We start from the raw sequence: 22,378 nt of genomic DNA, 5'->3' as shown, positions 1-22,378 counted from the left end.
GTTGACAGACTTATTTTTAGATTAGTCCTTTTAAAAAAAGAAAAAAAAATCATCAATTTCCTTTAGCAAGTAAATAAATTTGCTTTAGCCTAATTTATAATTAATAATTACTAGTGTTAGTATTGTTATTACTGTTGTTATTATTATTATTAAACATTTCCTTTTACTGGCTGATGACAATGCTAAGCTTTCTTTAATCCCATGCAAGTACTGAGTTCTAATTTGTCTCTAGAGATGGTCACTTTTTTTCTTTTCACCCAGCTCCATAATGAGCAAGTTACTAATTTTCTCCATAGTAATTAAAGCATCAACTTCATTTTCACACTGATCCAACCTATTGCACTTGATATTCTGTTCTCTCAGACCTTGTTTTTCAAGTTCTGATCTCTCTCATGGAGATTATAACAAAGAAATTTTCTGCTCATTGAAAGATATTTAGCTTAGTGTAGGATATGAATACAATAGCTGTATTAAAATTCTGACAACTCTTTTCCCGCGTAAGGGATAAAAGACTAAGTAAGTGTTACCTACCATCTTCCCCAATTGCAACCGAAGGAATCACTCTGCTTCACCCAAAATCTTCATTAGATATTTACCACACACTGATTCCAGGATTGGTTTTGTATGTGTTTCTCCTTCCCTAAAAACCCTACCTGTAATATCACAAAATTTAGAAACTTCCCAGTAACAAAGAAGGAGGGGTATTTAGTGAAAGAAAATAGATGTGAATGACAGCTCTAGGCTGAAAGGTACTATCTAAAAGTTTGTGCAAGCAAAAAGGTAGGCTTTAAAGAAAATATAGTATCCATGACTCTTATGAACAAGCAAGTCAGGAGTAAGCCAAGGTATCTGGGTCCTTCCTTTGTATGCCACTTTGTACGTGACTGAAGCCACCAAGGGTACTTCCAGCCTCCTAATAAATGTGATAGTTTTCCTTTCAATACCAAGCCAGCCAGATATCTGCCCTATACATCCAGTTCTGTCTTAAGTAAAAGAGGTTAAGTCTGTCCTACAATCTTGGTATTATTTCTAAAAGGGATGTGTGCTACATTTTATGTGTATTTAAAAAATAAGCAAGCACTATTTCATTGCCTATTGTATTATTATGGATGTTGGGATTCAATAAGAGCAATGTTGTCTCACAAAAGAGTATTTTTGAGATGACTCTGAAAGATCATAAGCTTTGGTAAATTAGCACATCTCTAATGATTTCACAGAAGGAACAGCAACGTGAAACTGCTGAGTATCTAGCCCTTTATCTCTGTAGCAGTTGCTTTTTGCTGCCATTTCCTTTGGCAAAAGACTCAAAGCCATCAGCACAGATTTCATAAGATCCAAGAAAACAAATGTTTGCTCCAAGCATCTAGTGAATTATACATTAGAAAAGCAATGCAATAACCAACCAAACCCATATAGTTTGAAGTGAGGCAGAAAGGAGTTCATTTTATTTTCTTCTTAAAGGTCCATTTGACTAATTTAAGAAAATGCCTTAAAAACTTCTGAACAGGTCAGAAGCAGTGACACTAGCATTCATCATGAGGCATATTTTAAATATAATAAATATTCTTGTGATTGACAAACTGGTTTTGACAGAGCAGATTGAGATACTGATAGATATTTAAGTTGATAGATATTTAGTTTTCCTGGAATGTCTTAAGATTATTTTATTAACTGGAAAAATGTCTTCCTTATGGTCCTTAGCCAACAACATGTCCAAGCTAATATGAGTGTTACTATTGCAGTGAAACATCTTGCCTACTAAACTAACAAATTAGATTGTGGGGAAGGCAGACATTTCTCAGAGCTGTGCTCTGTAAATGTGAATTCAATGCACTGACAGGCAAAGGACTTCCAAGAGGTATTCTGTATACAATGATAGCATCATCTACAATGGAAAAGACCTTTAAGATCATCAAGTCCAACCATAAAACTAGCATTGCCAAATACACCACTAAACCATGTCCTTAAGTGCCACATCTACACATTTTTTAAATACCTTCAGGGATGGTGACTCAAGCAGCTCCCTGGGCAGCCTGTTCCAATGCTTCACCACTCTTTCAGTGAAGAAATTTTTCCTAATATCTAATCTAAATGTCCCCTGGTGCAACTTGAGGCTGTTTTCTCTTTTCCTATCATTTGTTATTTGGGAAAACAGACCTACCCCCACCTGCCTACAACAGGTAGTTGCAGAGAGCAATAATGTCTCCCCATGAGCCTTCTTTTTCTCCAAGCTAAACAACCCCAGTTCCCTCAGCCACTCCTCACAAGACCTGTGCTCCAGACCCTTCACCAGCTTCATTGCCCTTCTCTGGACACGCTCCAGCACCTCAGAGTCCCTCTTGCAGTGAGGGACCCTAACTGAACACAGTATTTGAGGTGCGGCCTCACCAGTGCCGAGTACAGGGGGACAATCACTTCCCTAGTCCTGCTGGCCACACTGTTTGGGATACAAGCCAGGATGCTGTTGGTCTTCTTGGCCACCTGGGCACACTGCTGGCTCATGTTCAGCTGGATGTCAACCAGCGCTCCCAGGTCCTTTTCTACCAGGCAGCTTTCCAGCCACTCTTCCCCAAGCTTTTAGCTTTGCATGGGGTTTTTGTGACCCAAGTGTAGGACTGGCACAGGCACACACACCACTCTCCAGGTTCACAAGGACACACACCCCCTTCAGTACCTGTGTGGACCCTCTATCTGTCCAGCACCCCTGCCCAGACCCCAGGCCCTCTTATCAACTTTGTGGGTCCCCAGCTCACCAACTAGTGCATGCTTGATGCTTGCTTGCAAACCCACAGCACTCACGCACTTGTCTCTTGTGCACCCTACATTCACAAATCCCCCCTGAGCATACCAGCATGGACCCCTCTGAGCACCTGGCCTGGACCAAAGGACCCCCTACTAAATGTTGAGTCCAGCTTAAAGTTTGCTAGCAAAAACACACACACACTCCATGCACACTGTTTGGGGAAGATACAGATATTCTTTCCTTGCACCTCCCTGTCACTCCAGTAGCTGGCACCACGGGCCAGGGGCATCCATACCCCCATCTGACTCCAGATGCTGGCACCAATTTTCACTCACACTTATGCAGGTGTCGGCAGTATCTGGCACTTAGTCCCTGCGGCACACATACACAGTGGCAGAGTGAGATTATGCAGAGAGATAGTTAAGAAAAGATTTAATAGGAAGAAATAAGACATTAGGACTGACTGGTAATCAGGTGCAGGCCTTAGCCAGACAAGTATACTGGCTGGTTCCATTTTCCATGTAACCAGCCCCTTTTACATCCCTTTCTGTATGTCCCTCTCTGTTTCTCCCTGCATGTTCTCCATGGGTCTGTACAGCTCCGTTGATTCCTGTGCCTTTCCGGGTCTGAGGTCCCTCTGGTTTACAGTCTTATCAGTTGCAAAGTCCAGGCTGACCTCCTGGAACTGTTGCCCTGTGGTTTCTGAATAGCCCATCAATTATCGTGAGGTTTGTTTATTGCCATAGTCTCTGTTTGCTTTTTTAGAGTCTGTGTCTTGGTATATTTTGTGACTGTTTTCCCCTTTTTCTCCCTTGGTTTCCCAGCTGACAAGGTCCCTGGTCTGATAACCTCGCAGGGATAAGCATTCTTACACTTTCACTTGCCCCCATCAATTAGTGTGTTTTACCAGGTTTGGCTCTCATTACCCCCTCCCTTATTTTTCCCCAAAGTTTGTGTCCTTTATGTTCTTGTTTATGGCTTCCTGCTTTTCTTATTAACTCTTGTTGCAATTGAGTAAGGTCCTTGACCAGATACTGTTAGAGGTGCAGACACTCTTCCTCCATATAACCTTCCACATGTCTAGTGTTGTTCTGCAATATAGTAAATCAGTCTGCATGAACAAAACCTCATTTAATTTCTCCAGATCAGATTTTATTTTTTACATTTAGATCAGTTTCTGACTTGGTAAGTGAAAGACTGAACAAATCCAAAATTTTACATGAAATAACCTTACATATTGCAAGATATACTATTATAATGTAACATGATGGATTGGTGAAGAAAAAAAACCCAAAACCCCACCACCTTTTGTAAACAGAACCCCAGAAAAGAAAGAGAATGCCATTTTTTTTATGTATTGGATGTATTTGAACTCATTAAAAAGAATTAGTATAAAATGTGCCTGTAGGTCTCAGTGACTATGTTCTTCTCTGTAGAATATACTTACATTTTTCTAATGTCTACAGTACTTTAAAATATGTAGTAGATTATTTATAACTTTTGATTTCTGTCTTTTTTTAACTATTAGGAAATCCTGAAAAAATTTCAGAAGCAAATGTGTATATCCAAGTTCTCGATGTTAATGATTATGCACCAGAATTCCCTAAATATTATGAAACATTTGTTTGTGAAAATGCGGTTCCTGGCCAGGTAAGGTGAAGGGGTTAGCCACCCGTTTTCTCATTACAATGAAGATTTGGCCTGATATGTTACTATTCCCTTTACTATTGATTATTTCAGTACTGTGAGCACAGGCTGTATTTTGTCTATTTCCAAAATTAGTTCTGTTGCTATATGTATAGTTTTAGATTTAAATTTTGGAAGACTGATGTGTATTTTTCCTCCCTTAAAAAAAATCAGTATATCTCATTCATCTGTAAAAACAGGTAACACAAGTACAGACAGAAACTTCTAAAGAAAACGTAAGGCACAGATTTGTTTCATGCTAATGTCACAGATGTAAGACCTAGGCATGGTGATTTCAGCAACAGCATAATGTAGCCTGGAAGAACCAGACTTAGACATAATTCAAACAAGATTGTTTCCTTTGGTGAGAAATCATTTATTGCAAACTGAATTCAAACCCTGTCTAGTTCAGTAGAAGTATGAAGATGCTTAAGTCACGCCCCTTGCAATACCTTCTCTAGCTAGCAGCTTAAGTGATTGTTGAATTAAGTATCCTCCACTGGAGGATTCTTTTCCATTTCCTACTCCTTTCTCAGGTGAATGGAGTAACATCAGTCAGCTGTCCCAATCTCCCAAGTAACACTACTGACTCTGTTTTCCTCCTGCAAAAAGAAAAATAGGCTATTCAAAGCTTAAAAACAAACAGAAAACAAATGAAAAAAAAAAGAAAAAAAGAAGTACAAAATGAGCAACAAAAGAAAGCAACCACAAAAAGCTATAGACAGAAAAATCTATATGTTTTTTCAAGACTTTAAAGCATTATTCGGACAAATGAAAAGGACCTTTGGGATATCTGTGATAGTTCTGTTCAAACATTTTGCTGTGTTTTGATTTCTGAACCACAGAGCAGAGCCTCTCTTTTTACACCAGCTTGGTTTACTTTGACCTGGATTAGTCTGCAGTGAAATAAAGCTTTCCCTGTTGCTGAAGTAATTTCTTTACAGCTTTCATCCATTTATGTGTCCTTCTATCAGCAGTTGGTTGGTTTGTTCTGCATTTGGTAATTTTCCACTCTGCAAAGGCTACCTCTGGTTCAGAGGTACTTGCAGCAAGCCATTTCTTTTGGGGTTTTGGTAACTCATTGACAGATCAAAGTACAGGCATTAAAACAAATGCCACTTCATGTTCCTTGCCTTCAAGACACCATGAATTAAATATGGAGGATTATAGAATGGATATTTGTAATCCATGTTTTGGAGTTGCCTACAATATAAAAAACTAAGTGATTTATTTCTTAGAGTTTTCATTATTCCATAATTACCTACTGACAAACAACATCTGTATGCTAACCCATTAATGGCTCCATTTCAATAACAATTAAGTATATATGTATTAACTATTTTGAGAATCACTGGTGAAAATGGCACTGTAAAAAATAGTAGTAGTAACAATAATAATAAACTCTTTAAGCATAAGAACCAGAATTATTCCTGTTTAACACTGTAATATCTGAAGGAAGGATGCGCATGATATACTTCCCATTTTACAGACAGGCAAAATGTTTGTCTAATTTTTTTTTTCCATCTTTTTTTTTTTCTTTTTTCATTGCTATAGGTTTTTGAGAGTCACAGGCATCTTTAGTTTATCCTTTGGAGACCATGACAGTAATGTTAAATAATCTTCTCATTAACAAACGACCTTAGGAAGAACAACAGGAAATTGCAATTGAAGTGCATAATTATGACAGTCAGAGCTTATGATCTTTTATTTAATGTTTATGATTTAAAACAGAATTGATAGCTGATGTGTCTCCTTTAGTGTTTTTTGGGGTTTTTTTGTGGTTTGTTTTTTTTTGTTTGTTTGTTTGTTTTGGTTTGTTTTTTTTTTTTTTTTTACTTTTTACTCACAGGAAAATGATTATTTACTTTCATCAGCAAGAAGCCAAAAGGTTCAAAATTGATTTTATCCATAGCCTGGCTATCCACTGCATAACACACTTCACATTTCAGAATAATCTCTTACAGCAGTTGAAGGGCTTGATCAGGACATTACACACCTTTTTATCTTAGTCATATATCTGCAATCAATTCTGAACAGCTCAGGAATCTGCTTACATGTTACAAGTTGAGATCAAAGTTGTATAGATACTCTATTGCATTTCAATTTCTAAAGCAGCTATCTCTATCCATTTAGCTGGAAATGATACACTGAAAGATATTCTCAGAGATGTTCTCCACTTCTAGAATTTACTTCCTTCCCTGATCTCAGCTGAGTTCTTTCTGGTTTCATGAGTGCCTCAACATATATTTGCATCCTCCAGCTTATAGTGTTTGGGAAAAGGGAAGGAAAGTCACCGCAGAGGGCAAGATACTGTCAAAAAAATTGTCTTATTTGGGTGACTTTTTCTTGGTGTCTGCCTGGTTTACAATAAAAGCAAGGCTGAGTCATGTGGCAAATAAGTTCACATAGCCTTAGTGTATACTAGGTTATGATAAAGAATGTGTAGAATAGAATAGTACATGAATAAAACTAATTGTTGGTTTAATTATCCAAACTCAGAGGCAGTTAATAGTGCCTTCATTCTAGAGAAGAAGGCTTGGTTTGAAGTTTTGAATTTTCTGCAACGTTAAAAAAAAATTGTCTACCTTTATTGAAAGAGCGTTGATCTTCATGTCCCTGTATAGTGGTTTTGTGAGTTACAGACATACTTAACCTCTGAAAGTCATTCAAACAAAAAGATATATTTTGGAATGTGAGAATATAGTCTGAAATCTGACAATAAAAATGGATGTAAAGACTGTAGATAGTTTTTTTTGGCATTGTCTAAATCCATTCTTCATCTTTATTAGACATATCAGTGGAGTTTTCACTATTCATTTCATGTTATAGGTCTGTGCTGTCCTATAATACAAAAGTTATCTGTATACTAACCAGAACTAAAGTTTTATTTTGCACATTGAAAAAACACTTTCAGTGTACCACCAGTATTAAATACATTATTTTCAAAATACTTGAACATGAAAGTTGCTATGTAAAATAAACTTCTCTCCTATTACAGCCATAGCTGGCATCAGATCAAATGGAACAGTATTAATAAGGCATCCAAACCCATGTTTCCCTTTTGATCAGGCCTTTTGACTTTATATCTATATGTAGGCAAGTAAATGATGACTCCAATGTGATATTAATTCTTTATATTTACCCTTTATGTGTGTGTACAGTAACTACAAACTGTTGAATACTAGAGGAAATATTCTATAAAAATGATCAGAACATGAAGTGGACCAAATCTGTCTCAAAGATAACACTAAAGACATTTCAACAAGAATGAATTTTAAGCAGAAAGCTTAATTGCCAAGGCATTAATAAATTAACTGAGCCTGAAACTGCAGCTTAAAAGTTTGATGTAAGCTGTATCAAATATCTTATGTTATGTGTAAGCAAGCTGACCATCTAGAATGTACCTATTTGTATGCGTGGTAATTCAGCACTAGTGGATATTGGTCTTTCTTCATATCAAACAGATTTCGCTGAAAACAAGCTACGCTGAACACACCTACATTCTGAATTAATGCTGTCTTCTCTAATGAGTATTTATTCTGGTTATTCTGAGTTCTTGTAGTCTGGGGGTCATATATGAAGTGACTTCTATGTTGTAGCTTGCTTAGTAATTTTCATTAGATCTAAAGAAGTGAGTACGTATGCAGAGCACTTTGAGTTAGAGACAACAAAAAAACCCCAACAAATTTATTTACTCAGTAGTTAGCATATAATAAAATAATCATTCATTACAGTGTTACAGTGAAAATGGAGTACTCATTTGATATTACTTTGCTACACAATGAAATATTGACAGAAGAGAGGAAATCTTTAACTTATGATTAATGTCATAAATGAGCAGTTTGCTAAAACAGATCATTTCTAACAAACCGTGATGTAAAATGATTTTTGATAGCAGAGAAGTGAAAATGAAATGTTAGTAAGCCAATGTTTGTTATTTCACCTTGTTAGGTTCTCTTCATCATTTACGAAAAACATCTGAGCAGTAGTGATAAGAAAATAAAACGTTAAAAAGAGAAAAAGAATGAGGGCATCACTTAGAGTATAAAAACATTGTGAAGCTGTGAAAGCACCATATATCCTAGCAGTCCCTTACTCTAAGCTATACCTGCAGATTCACAGATCGTAATTTGTGACATTTTGCAACAGTGGCCACATTGGCCCATGGGAAACTCCTTTTTCTATTTTATACAGACCATGATTCATCAACATTATCTCAGAGCAGAATGGAACAGGTAAGAATAGTTCTTCAGCATATACAAACAAACATAAAAATGCACCTAAGTGTCATGGCATGAGCTTTGTAATAGTTATTCCTTTGCTGAGATGTACACCATTTTATTTATAGCTGAGAAGAAACATCTTACAGTATATCCAGTGAAATCAGATCAATATTGTGCAAATCTGGTTTTCAAAAATGAAATAGAAGCAGTGAAAAGGAAAACCTTAGTCTTGAGTTAGAAGGTCTATCTGGAAAGTGCAGGTGTTGACTAATCTACCTACACTAAACTTTGATGGTGATCAAATATCATTAAGCAATGAGAAAAATCCCACTAGCCAATTTGAACAAAACCAGTTCTATACTCCCCAAACAGGTGGGTGATCTGATATCTTACATCCTACAAATGATAGCAGTTCCTATTGAAGGATGTTATGTGGAAAACAAAACAAAAGAAACTAAAGTAAGAAGGAAGAGGTGGCAAATCTGTGCCTACTTGCTTCCACCTGTCTGATGGGAATGATAAGACTATACCTGGGTATGGAGGCATGCACAAAGGACTTAACATTATACACTCAGAGTACTTTAGCATAAAAATTAATGGTACTTGTGATTGTTCAGTTGGATAGTTTAAGCCTTAAGTTGAATCTGGTAGAAAGAAAACTCTTAGAATCTAAAAGGATTATAATAGAAAAGCTTTCTTCTTCCTTCTGAGCATTTCCATAATGCCAGTTCAGTGAGACCACCTAGGATTAAGGAAATACATTTTCAATGAATTTTCATCAAGACTACCTGGCAGTCAGCTACTCCATACTCCAAACTTGCTATTTGCAAGACAAACAACACCCAGCTAGATGTTCAGTACAGAAGGGTTTACAAAAAATCTCTTTACGCAAAGTAATTAGTCAATGAAAGATCAGAGCTGTTACTAATATCTTAGACTCCCTCACTGGTGACATTTATTAGTTGCAAGTGCTCCCTAATCAGATGGAAGGGGAAGGGGAATGTAACAGGCCATATCTTTTTGTGACCTTTGATCAAAGGGCCTCCTGCTGTTCCTAGCAATGATCTCATTGTGTTTGGAAAGAAACAGTAAATGAGGCCCACCCACCATGAACTTAAATCATTTTTTCAAGAAAAATTAAGTGACTTAATCTCAGTTTTAAAGAAATGTACATTTTCAAATGGGCTGCTGGATTATTACAGCTTCTACATGCATGAGACCTGATATAAGGAATTTTACAGCAATTAAATGTCAGCCTATTCAATACAACAACTGATACAACCTTGCAGAAGCAACAAATCATTCAGTCTAAACTCTTTGTTTACACACTAAAATGTAATGTTTTTTTAAACCTTGAATCACTAGCAAGAAGTGCAGTTTTTCAGTCTGCGATAACAGTCTCCCTGGTGAAAGGCTAGAATCTCCTACATTAGATGTACAAAATCCTAGGAAACGAGAAAAAAAGAAACAGTTTCGTTCTCCTGGGTGATTTTTCCTTTAGAGTCAGCAAAATCAGAGCTGCCTATTGCTCTCTGAATATTTTATAGACTCATCTGAGTTTTGCTGATTCTTAGTGGAAGTGGTACAGTAAGAAAGAAATAAACAATAAGGGTTTTCCCTGTCCTTGTGTTCCAAATATTCCCCTACTTCTAAGGTGAATCCTTAAAGGTATATTCATATGACTAGAATAGCCATAGCAGTCTTAGGTTTGTGGAGAGCAGCACAGTTCAAAACAAGGGAAGGTGTTTTGGGTTTTGGTTTGTTTTTTTTTTTTTTCAGCTAGCCACATACTCCTCAGAAGTTTATTGATTGGATCACATATAAATCAAATTTGTTGGGGCAAATACATTCTGTATGTAGAATAACAGAAGTTAACAATAAAATAGCAAAACAGTATCTAACTCACAACTGCAGTAATTTTGATTTTCAAACATGATAGACTCCTAAGCATCTACTTTCCAAAGACATTGCTAATACCTAGTTAAATAATTATTAATCAGACTGAAAAGTGAAAGTATAAAAATCACATCTATAATTAATGTTTTTGGTTTTGGTCTTTTTTGTTTTGTTTTGGTTTGGTTTTTTAGGTAGGTAACTTTTCACTAGCATGTCACTAAAATAAAACCAAACCAAACCAATACAAATTAGATGTGGCTAAGATGTCTTTGTAGGCTACTATATTACTTCTCATATTCAGTCTGTTCTAGCTTGATAGACCCTGAGTTGTACAGATAGACATATATCCATACAAATCTTTTTCTCAGAGGCAACCATGGAGATGTTAGCAGCAAAGCATAGCCTTTAAAAGTTTTTTGAGGTATATGGTAAAATATTATCATAAAAATGTGCCATTCTTCATGTTTTAGGCTGGGTATATAATTTTGTTCTTTATGGCTGTTCATATTAGGCATATTTTAGGAATGGTATCCCCTTCTAAAACTGAAGCCTGTGGTTTATTATCAAGATAATTTTAGTGAATAGTTATTGTTCTTCACTGATTTCTTGACCTGCATGCTTATACCTGTCTTTGCGTCACCTTAGCTGTTTTGTTTTCTCTGAGGAAAGGGAAAAAATTCCCTGATGAAGTACGTCACTGAACAATCACTCCTCTCATTAGTGGCAATAAAAAAATCTCAAGGGTAGTCATTTTTCCATAGAGTGAAAACATAAATTTGTAATAAATTTCAGATATGAAAAGGGAACAGTGCTATCTTCTGGGGTGTAAGCCTCATTTTGCACTCTGCTGTGATGGTTTCATCAAACTTAGCTTCTTGAAAAGAAAAATAATGTGTGTTGAAGTCTTAGATCTTTGACTGAGAAATGGTTTAATCAAGAAAGAATTTTCAAAGGCACAGATGGAAAGCTGTAGTCATTTCCGTCGACGTACTGCTTTACTTTTAGAGCACCACTTGTAACATGCAGGTTCCTTCTGGTTCAAGGAAAGTTGAGGCTTTAAGTTTCTTGGGCACAAATCTCTACAAGGCGTGAGATGACTGATAAAATAGAACCCAAGTTCAAATTGGATACTATCTTTTCTGAAAGTAGGTGGGCTTGCATCAGTTTGTTTTCCTCCTGATCACTTACTAATAATGCTGATGCTCAGGTCATTAAACATTTACTGATAAAAGTAACAAAAATAAGCTCTTTTAAAGCATAAATTTTGCTGATTATGTTAACTGTAACTTGGTTATTTATTTGCAGAGATGGAAGATATTCCTTTGCATGATAACTGTTATTTTTTATTTTATCTTGGAATGACTATCTAGTTTGACATATTTGTAAATGAAGGCTGTTTTGCTTTCTTCAGAAAAAGCAACCAAGAAGTTCCATAATCAATCCGTTATAATATCCAGTTTCAACAATTGAACACATGACGTTGTCACCATATATCACTTACTGGAGCTACAATACATCAGTTGAATGATGTCAATCTGTTTGTGGGTTGGAAGGAAATGGGTTTTGTATAGAAGGATTTGTTCAAATTTTCACCTTGAAAAAAAAAGAACAGAACACTATATATATGGTTACTTTTTTCAGTTATGGAAACTTCATTTACCCCTGGTCTTTTGATCCAGTAAATACTTTATATTTTCTCAAGATTTTAATGCCTGCCTCTTGTAAATTGATGAAAAATCAAAGCAGAGAATTTGCATAATATTAGTCTCAATAAGCCTGTTTTGGTATAGAAGGTATATATTTGTTAGTGCTTTAACATGCACTCAACATGTATTCACAGATCACATCTCTAACATCAACAGTTTAACATGCCTAAGATGTTTTTTTATTCTTTTAAAGGACAAGTAAATACTTTCATGTTTGATTGTTTGGGTTTTGTTTTGTTTTATTATTATTATTATTATTATTATTATTGTTATTATTATTGTTATTGTTATTGTTATTATTGTTATTATTATTATTATTATTATTTTATTCTTTTAAAGACAAGTAAATACTTTTATTCTTAAACAATTCTGTTTGTCTGTGTTTCCAGCTAATTCAAAGCATCAGTGCAGTGGATCAAGATGACTCAGCAAATGGTCACCATTTTTACTTCTCATTGGCTCAGGAGGCCACAAACAATTCAGATTTTACTGTCAAAGATAATCAAGGTAGTGTCATTCATGTAGCTCTTTAAGACCTCCCTAATCAAAATTTCATGCTTCTAGTGGTCCTCACATTCTGTAAAAATTTCCACTTAAATATAAATTGTCTTTATAAGATATGATCATGCATTTCAATAATACCAAAAAGTTTATTTTCCCTTTTCAGCCAAATAAACAGCAAAAGACAGTTTTATTTCAATGAAAGAAATAAATGCTGAGATGAAAAATACACTGGTATTCTTTAAAATCTATTTACTTAATGTAGGATATGGTGGGAAATACCAACAATCTTGTTAAAATTATCTCTTTGTTGAAGAAACAAGATGGCCAGAAAGAGAAGATTGTTGTTAATGTAAGTCCATCACTTCATCCCTTCAGCAAGACCAAAATTATAAACACAGATAAACAGGAATGCAGTCTTATTTCTTAATACTTTTTAAACTGCATACACTTATTACTGATGACATCATACAAATGTCTTCTATATATATTCTAATGTATTCAGAAATTATATTGATTGAGAGTCTTATTAAAAGAATGATATAGAGAGATATCAAACAAAACCAGTCTGCTGTGAAAACGTCAATACAATATCTGATGGAATTTCAGGGAAGATGACCACTCAGAGTCACTTTGCTGAGACTACAAAGAAGAGCTTCTTCAGACTCAGCTAAAGTACACGCTGTACTTACTGATTTTTCTGATTATTTGAATGTTCTGCCTAGGTGAATAAATCAGTGGAAATCAGTTTTGGAATGTTCAGACTATGTTAAAAAGCAAACTACTTCTCTCAATACCTCTAAAGTTAGTCAATCTATTAATATGTATTTCAGTTCCCAGGTTCATTAACATCTCACTCAGTGCCAGGAAGAGATAAGTTGTTACACTGAGGTCAAATTGTGTACAAGCCACGAGCCTTTCCCACTTTTGCTCATTCTGCAAGGCCCAAGCAAAGCCACACACATGGCAATACAACCAGTTCTTTTTGGTGGTTATTGATGGGGTGGGGAGGGGGCAGAGGAGGAAATCTTTTAAATTATGGTACTGTCAGTGCAATCTCTCTTTCTGCTGCATTTCATAGAAATGGCTGGGTGAACTGGGATCATCCTATGCAAAAGCAAAAGTGACTCTACAGATCTGGAGAATTTTACCTCAGAGTTACTTTCTGAACTATGACAGAAACCTAGAAGAACTTAAATGTGAGGGAGTTAACTTCAGTAGACTTTGATTAGATTAGATACCAGATTATCTGGTATTACACAGATAATGGTAGAAACACTTTTTTTTTGCCTACATACATGAATGCACACATGCAGAAATTCACCCTGCCAAAATGAAAAAAATCTGATATGTATATATTTATAGATTTTTCTTCTTTCCATTATACAGAGATTTAGGCAGAGCTAATTTGTTTTGCAACAAGCTGTTTCAGATTTGAATTAGTTGATATGCAACAGGAGCTGAATTTGAGCCATTTACTGGGTTTGGTACAGAACTGATTTCTAAACTCTAATAGTTAAATACAAAGTAAGGTGAGACCCTATAGCAGCTTGTCGTTAAATTAGATAGGAGCTTAGATAGGTCTAGTTTTTGAGTCAGGGAAATAAATAAAAGACTAGTTCACTGGACTTTTTTCTTGCTTTCTCTTCTTTTCCTTGTCACCTGCTTTCTCTGTGGGCTGCCAGACACACTTTTGAAGCCTTTTGATTGGTAAACTGTCTATATTTCATCTGTGAACTGCTGGATTGCTAGCAGCTGGATACATGGAATCGTTTTAAGAATCAATTAATTAGTCTGAGCAGGTTTCAGGTACTGGAAAAAGTGGGGGTTTTTTTAGCTTTGAACATAAAAAACAAAGCCTCTATGTCAATTTTTTTTTTTTTTTTATTGCCCCTGGAATACATATGTCAAAAATAAATGCAGTTTATACAGTTTACACAAAACACCCACCACATGTCAATGCCTGGTTTTACTTTTTTAACTTTTTTAATAGGTAGCTTTGCACAGTACCATTGTTTTTAAAATAGGTCAGATTCCACTAGAGTTTTATCGTTAAAAAGTGATAAATGTGTACCATACATAATAATTTATCTTCTAGATAACACAGCTGGAATTTTCACAGCAAAAAGTGGCTTCAAGAGGCAAGAGCAGTTTTATTTCTACTTGCCAATCTTAATTCTGGATAACGGAATTCCACCACTGTCAAGCACAAATACTCTCACCATCACTGTCTGCGACTGTGACACTGAAGTTAATGCCTTGTACTGTCGATATGGGGCTTTCATGTATTCCATGGGTCTCAGCACAGAAGCTTTAGTAGCTGTTTTGGCTTGCATACTAATACTCCTCGGTAAGTATGAGAATGAGAAATTGTTTTGTTTCCTTCTACAGTGGGCTTGGTTGAGTGACAAAGATGTTTCCTTGACTGGAAGACTGGAAGTACTGTGTTATTCAGAAAACTTGCAATAAGGCAAATGATCCATTTTTCTGTTTTTCTAATTATAGTTCACCTCCCACAATTCCAGTTTTCAGTAAAATTTGAATTCTAAGACAATGTTCGCAAAGTTGGCTCTAGTTGAATCATGGTCCTACTTACTCCTCCAGCTCTATAATAATAAAGACTTGGGAGTCCAAGGTCTGTTTTTAGCCCGGGTAAAGCTGAAGACCGGGTTACACAAGAAAATTCGCTAGTATAAGAATATATGTAAAGGAGCAACACCTTACTCGTTCTGCCTTAGGTATGCCAAATGTAGAGGTATGATCAATATAAAATAATGAAAGAAAAAGAGAATCTGATACTCTCAGAAAGCAACTCCAGAAACAAATGGGGAGTTTCTCTGTGAGTTCATAAAGCTGTATTGCCAGGCAGCCTTTTCTCCAAATGTTGGACATCCCCTTTTACCTTTCAGCAGACACCAGATTAACCTGCATTAAAGTGTAGAGCTTGTGGGGGTGTCAAAATGGGTTTGAGAGCATTTTAAGCACACAATTGCACTTGTATTGCTGCAAAGGGTCATAGCTGGGAAATGGCACTCAGAACCAGACCAGCTACCCAAGGCTGGCTGTTCCTGCTCTGCATGGGGCCATGGCTGCTGCAAGGCATATTGCAGTGACAGCACACAGGGAAACAGTTTCTTTACCTGGTGAAACATGCAGGTATCCCTGCTACAGTGAATTTGTCTTCTTCCAGCAAAAATAATATACAATAATGTGCAATAATATGGCATATCCATATTATGCCATAAAGCAGTATGCTTCATAAAGTGACATATCCAAAAATACCACAAAACGATCAATGGATTATATATAGTAAAACCATTCTTCCACCAGTGAAACTACAAACAAACAACTCCAAAGTAAGAAAATTACAATAGAATCAGGATTTCACTAAGCAATGTGATATCACATCATCATTATATATTGGGCAAACATAGCATAAATTTGTTTTCAATAAAATTTTTACAAAAGGCAAAATATGACCAGAATTAAAACAAAACTGCAGCATAATAACTAGTACACAAATATCATGTCCACAAAGAAAGAAGTAATAACAGAAATTACACTGCCTTAAGAAACAAAAACTTTCAGTGAAAATTATTTTCACAACGTATTTGTCAGTCACAGCAAATATAATAGTAATATTTTTAAAGTCCTATATTATTGAAAGAAATACACAAAACTTTAAGCAAACACACACCCACACCCCACACCCCACACCCTGATGGCTAGCTGGGTAAAGAACATTCTTTTTTCTACTCTTGTTACACAATATGACCTCTACTAGCCTATAAATAACAGCATACAACACAAAACATACAATCATTAACTACATGAAAGCTGAGGCTAGAAAATGAAGGCTTGCAGCATTATTCTAATGCCATAGTAGCAATAGAAGGCAAGAAAGACAAGTCCAGTAAAGCTAATGGGATTATTTTGAGTTTACACCAGTGAAAAAAGAAATTTAACAAGTTAAAAATCACCCATATTCTGCATTATGTCCACAAGGTCACAGCTTATTTTCCTTAGAATAAGGAATAAAAACTGGGTCTAAATATTTCCTGTTGTACCTTTGACCTCCTGACTGGATCTCTGGTGAGAACTCATGGAAATTTCTCCTAAAATGGGACCCTGTAATTTAATTCCACAGTTAAATGAATTGCCCAGAAGCAGCATGTGTACCTGTCAGTTATGAGTCAGCATCTTCATATGGCTTTGAAGTCTCAAGATGAGGTAACATGCAGGAAACTGCAGAAGCAGAATGGCCTACAAAACGATATGTGCTTTTATTTATCCTTATGAACACATTGGATAAACAGGGCAAGGACGAAAACAATGGAAGATTATCTCATAATTATTGTGTCTAGATAGGAGTACTTCTGGCCAGACACTAGCCATTTCTTGACTCCATAGCAAACTCCAGGGATGTACTAGTTCCCCTAGTTACATGTCTTGTTTTCCAACAGTGAAAGCAGGAACACACAATTGAATTTTTGGTTTCTAGACTGGTCTGCACTTCAGAGTCACCTTATTTAAATCTGAGCTTTCCTTGTCTCAGGCAATCTTCAGTAGTGGCCTCAAAAGCAGCCCCCCTGATTGTAGTCCCTGTTTTAAACCTTGCAGTGTAGTTGCAGCACGCATTTCAAGGGTTTTTTTGATTGTTGCAGGATATCTGAACTTCATCATTTTGTGTTATGCACTTAAGAGACTGAGGGTCAGAGAAACTATATCACTGCATTATCCAAGCCATCAGTGAAATTATTGCAGAGAGGTCCTCTCTCCAGATGGAATAAGCCCTTGGTGTCTACTGGGCCTATGCATATCACAAAAGCCAAAGCAGGGATACAGATAAATGTCTTACAGACACACATATTTTAAATGCATTAAGTTTTCAAATGTATTTTTGTGATTATTTGAAATGAAATTATAAAAATTTCTATGCATAATGTGTTTGGCACATATCTGAAAACTAAAGTTTAATTTTTTTTCCATTTTTCTGTATCATCATGTGTACCATTGGAAGAGTTCATCATGCAATGGGTTTAGAAAGTTGAAACAATCTGGGGTTTAATAATGTATTATAACATTGTAGAAATTCTTATTTGCAACACTTTCAAGTTTGGTGTTGGTGTCTCCCAATCAAATGAAATAGTATAAAGTAAATATATAGAAATAAAGAACTACTTCAGGTCCTTCATATCCCTAAGTGAGGTAGAATCCTGCCATTGTTGGTAGTTGTTGAGTAAAAAATTAAACCCCACAAACTACTTCCTTATTAAATAGAAAAGCAGTAAGATTTATTTAAAAACTGAAATCATTAATCTCTGTGAAGTCATAGACTGTTTCAGAGGGATTATTCAGCTGAAAATGAAATGAGTTATGATTAAAAAATAATGCTTTAAAATAAAATCTAAAAAAGTTTCATATATGAGAGAAACAAGGTGCTCTGATAAATAGGCCTTGGTAGTAAATACTGCTACAACATCATGCAAAATTTGGTGATAATGTTCAAATTTCCAAACCAACATAACAGAAATAATTGAACCATACCCTGCATGGTCTATGGAACTGAATGATTCAACCAGCTGAGGAAAATATCTTATTGCCTCATTTTTCATTTGATCTTCCTGGGGCTTTGTTCTGAGAGAAAGTGAGAGATAAAGAATTTAAATTCTGAATGTGAAATTGACGTATTATGTGACAAACCAAAGCAGTTTCAAAAAGCATAACCTGTGTTTCTATCAGTTTCAAACTCCCATCTACCAAAAGAGCTGCTCCATTTCATTCACCTGTTTTACAGGTCCTGTTGTAGCCATTTTCCCACCACATACTATGCTCATCTCAAAACCATAAACCCCATAAGAATTACAGCTCCATATTTTTTTTAAGATAGCTTCACTTTGCAATGGCATCAGTATTAAGAAACATTACCATTTTTTTAATCTTTCCAAGCACATTCAAAGTGTCTGGTTCTGTTTATTTTTTCCCTTGTTTATGTCTTTTTTTTCTTTTCTCTTTGTGTGGTTTGTTTGTTTGGTTTGTTTTGTTTTGTTTTTTTGTCAGTGTTCTTTTTGGCAATCATAGCCATAAGGCAGCAGAGGAAGAGGTCTCCTTTTTCAGAGAAAACAGAAGAATTCAGAGAAAATATTGTCAGGTATGATGATGAAGGAGGTGGTGAGGAGGATACAGAAGCCTTTGATATTTCAGCACTGAGGACCCGTACCGTCATGCGAATGCACAAACCTCGGAAGAAGGTCAGCACAGAGATCCACAGCCTCTACAGACAGTCTCTACAGGTTGGCCCCGACAGTGCAATTTTCAGGCAATTCATTTCAGAAAAGCTTGAAGAAGCAAATACAGACCCTAGTGCTCCTCCATATGACTCACTTCAATGCTATGCATTTGAGGGAATGGGTTCTTTGGCAGGATCCCTCAGTTCTTTAGGTTCAAATATGTCAGATGAGGATCAGAGTTATGACTATCTTACAAACTGGGGACCTCACTTCAAACAGCTTGCAGGCATGTACACTTCCAGTAGAAGTGCGGGGGATTAGTTACTCTTTGGTTTGCTGTTTTATTTTCCCAGATCTTGGCCATCAAAAAGAACTGTGGATTTTTAAAAAGGTGATCATCCCACATTTAAGCATGAAAAATAAAAGCCCAAGGTGGTTTGGTTTTTTTTCCCTGGAAAAAGAACTTTTAAAATCTTTTAAAGAACTTTTGAAAAACCACACCAGGTATGTCATGAGGTGAGGGAGTGGAGACTCTTGTTTTAAAATCTTGTGGTTATTTAGGTGCCCAAATGCAAACCGTGCTGCTCTGGATACATAGGTCCCCTTCTGGATACTGAAAACTGTCCTGCAAGTACAAAAGGAGGAGGAGAAGCCATAAATGGTTATTGTAAATATTCTGTCATCCTTAAGCTTTAAACTGTTTCCAAAGTTAAGACAGACTTTTGCAGTTGCAGTTGAGTATATTCATTAACCAGTGTTAAACATGCATATTTGTATAATGCTTCATTATATAAATCTACTTGTGTGAAAAAGTGGACCTTACATATTCTAATACAATTGTCAGAAGCACTCATAGAATCATCTATTTATTGTTCTTAGGGTGATAAAACTAAAACAAATGTCTTTTCCTATCAGTGTAAAAATAAAGACCTATTACAACATCAGCAAGTATTTGCTGCCATTTTAGTTTTTAATAGAACTATTGGAAAATGTATAAACCAATACTTAATTTAGCAAATAAGATGGAAAAAAAGAAATCAGTTCAAGTTAGAATCAATAGTCAACATAAATACTGCAATCGACCATGTTATATATGACTGTACTTAGAACAAAATGCTATACAAATACAGGCATTTTTCCTTTTATTAAGGGTTTAAAGGATGACTGAATTACCAGCACAGATTTATTTTTTTATTATGGAATAGAAAATCATCTGCAGCAGTCAGTTGTATTATAACAATATTAAGAATCTTTAAAATGCTAAGATGATGGTTATAAACCATCATTATATGGATATATGTTATGTATAAACATTATATGGATATAATGTTATGTGTAACATTAGATAATAAGATAATAAAATGCTTTAATGTTAATCCACTTCTGAAAATGGTTCTGGATCATTCTGCAAGACTCAAGTCAGTCAAAATTAATTTCCTACTGTATTTTTTCCAAATATTCATTAACGAATATGAATCTGTCTCAGAATATTGTTTTACTCTTCCTTATACCACTACCCAGAAGCAATTTTGGATCTGAGGGTTATCAAAAATGTTGAAAATGGTCTGTCTGGAAGGAGCAATCCACCTGTTTTTTATTCATCTCTCTTCCATGATGTACTTATTTTACAGAAATTACATGGTGTAATCAATTCATACATTTCCACAAGTAAAAGCTGGCATCAGGATAAGGAAAATTACGCAACATGCTGCTTTTTTTTTTTTGTTTTGTTTTGTTTTGTTTTCTCTTCCCCTCTCTTTTTTAAAATAAGATTTTAAATAAATGTTACTGAATTACAAAAAGCCAGGCAAAGCTTTTGCAAGGAAAAAGAAAAAAAAAACCAACCTAATGAAAAAACGCAACAGAAAAAGGCATGTAATATACAAGCTCTGTGATGTTTGCTACAATTGCTGATGATTGAAGAAAACTAAGTGGAAAGGTTCCAGGGCAGAGTTTAAATTCCTGTTAGCTAAAAATAAAACATGTGGAGGAGTTTGAGATCTGCTAAGGGCAGAAACGTTATTCATGATATTCATAGCTGGAAAAATACAGGGTTGGTGTCACCCAACCAGGTGCAGATGAACCAGCACCTGCTTCATAAGGAAAATTGTTTCTTCCCAGTCTCACACTAGGACACCAGTATGAATAAGCACCTACAAGACAGCTTTACAAGATGCACAAGTAAACCCATTATATAAATGGCTAATGATTATGTTCAATGGCTCTCAAAAAGATATGGCAAAATAATTTTTGAGATAATCTTGTTCATATTAGTATTTGTTCCATGGAGAGGAATAGAGAGACAACAACTATGCATGCACTGGTTGCTGTAGATGTGGCGTGTGGTGAAAAGCATATTTTTAGGATTAAGTCTAGAGGTTTATGTGGGTTATACCCTAAACAAATTCTTATTCCACCGATGGTCCCGGTAGCATTAATAGAATTCCTCATGCTTTCAGGTTGTATTTAGCACAAAAAGGATAGCAGTGTCTGCTCCTTTCTCAATCCAGAGATTTTGCCCGTTTATGTGGGGAAATGGCCTTGAGCAATCAACCAGATTTCCACTTGTATCATAATTTCCTCTTTTTAATGTAAGGAACTTTAACAATAAATAATTTTTGTAACCAGTGCATACCACTGTTATGTTATTTTTTTAATCAATGTATGCCATTTTCAGTAACACCTGTATGACAGAAAATAATGGCCTACAATGGATCTTAAATGGTCTTTAGCTGAAAAGGCATAGGATCGTATTTGCACAGCAGAGAAAGGTAATGTTTTGCTCTGAAGTAAGAAGTTATTCCTAGCTGTTACTGGGCCACATATTATTAGGTTCCCGGTTTTCAAACTAAGTCTAAACTGTCCATTTATCTCCACATGTGAGAAAAGAATCACTGAAATGACCTAGTAACTTCACACTTCTTTGAATATACTACACTGAATTTAGCTGAACAGTGTCTGCAAAAAGGTTTTGTAGACGTATCTCCTTCTTTCAAGGAAGTAAACATTCTGGGGAAGCAAAATTAAACACATAAGAGATACCACAGTAATTAATAGTATGAAATAAAGAAAGGATAAATCATAAGCCAGAGTTCCTGCTGATGAAATCTATTAAATTGTGGAACGGTTTTCCCAAGAGAATCCTCCATTACCTTTACCTTTTAAAATTCATTAGTAGTTAGTATTAGCTGTTACTGACTGAACTGAAGAGTGCAAGTATAGTACCAGATAGTAAAAATATATTCAGCTGTTCATGACCTACTTGAGGGAATATAAGGAAGACTTACTGACTGGTCAAAGAAACTATGGTCATACACAGGCTTTTCTGTGTGAATGCTTTGAAGAAATGTTCCTGTATATTTATTTTCTGTAACATGTTAATGAGAAAGGTAA

At 35.6% G+C, this 22,378-nt stretch overlaps 1 protein-coding gene across 1 annotated transcript in view; it reads left to right on the top strand.

The window, feature by feature from the left end:
• LOC130146722 (cadherin-19-like) overlaps positions 1-20,283 on the top strand; it is a 69,122-nt gene extending 48,839 nt beyond the window's left edge. Inside the window, exons 12-15 of the mRNA XM_056333179.1 lie at positions 4,272-4,393; positions 12,644-12,761; positions 14,854-15,105; positions 18,816-20,283. Coding sequence (XP_056189154.1) covers positions 4,272-4,393; positions 12,644-12,761; positions 14,854-15,105; positions 18,816-19,306 — 983 coding nt within the window. The 3' untranslated portion in view covers positions 19,307-20,283. The remainder of the gene's footprint in view (positions 1-4,271; positions 4,394-12,643; positions 12,762-14,853; positions 15,106-18,815) is intronic.
• The last annotated feature ends 2,095 nt before the right edge of the window (positions 20,284-22,378 follow it).

Source organism: Falco biarmicus, chromosome 3 (genome assembly GCF_023638135.1).
Source record: "Falco biarmicus isolate bFalBia1 chromosome 3, bFalBia1.pri, whole genome shotgun sequence".
In the NCBI taxonomy this organism is placed as follows: domain Eukaryota; kingdom Metazoa; phylum Chordata; class Aves; order Falconiformes; family Falconidae; genus Falco; species Falco biarmicus.
Note: the sequence above shows the minus strand (reverse complement) of the source record. Positions and strands in the feature narration are given on the sequence as shown.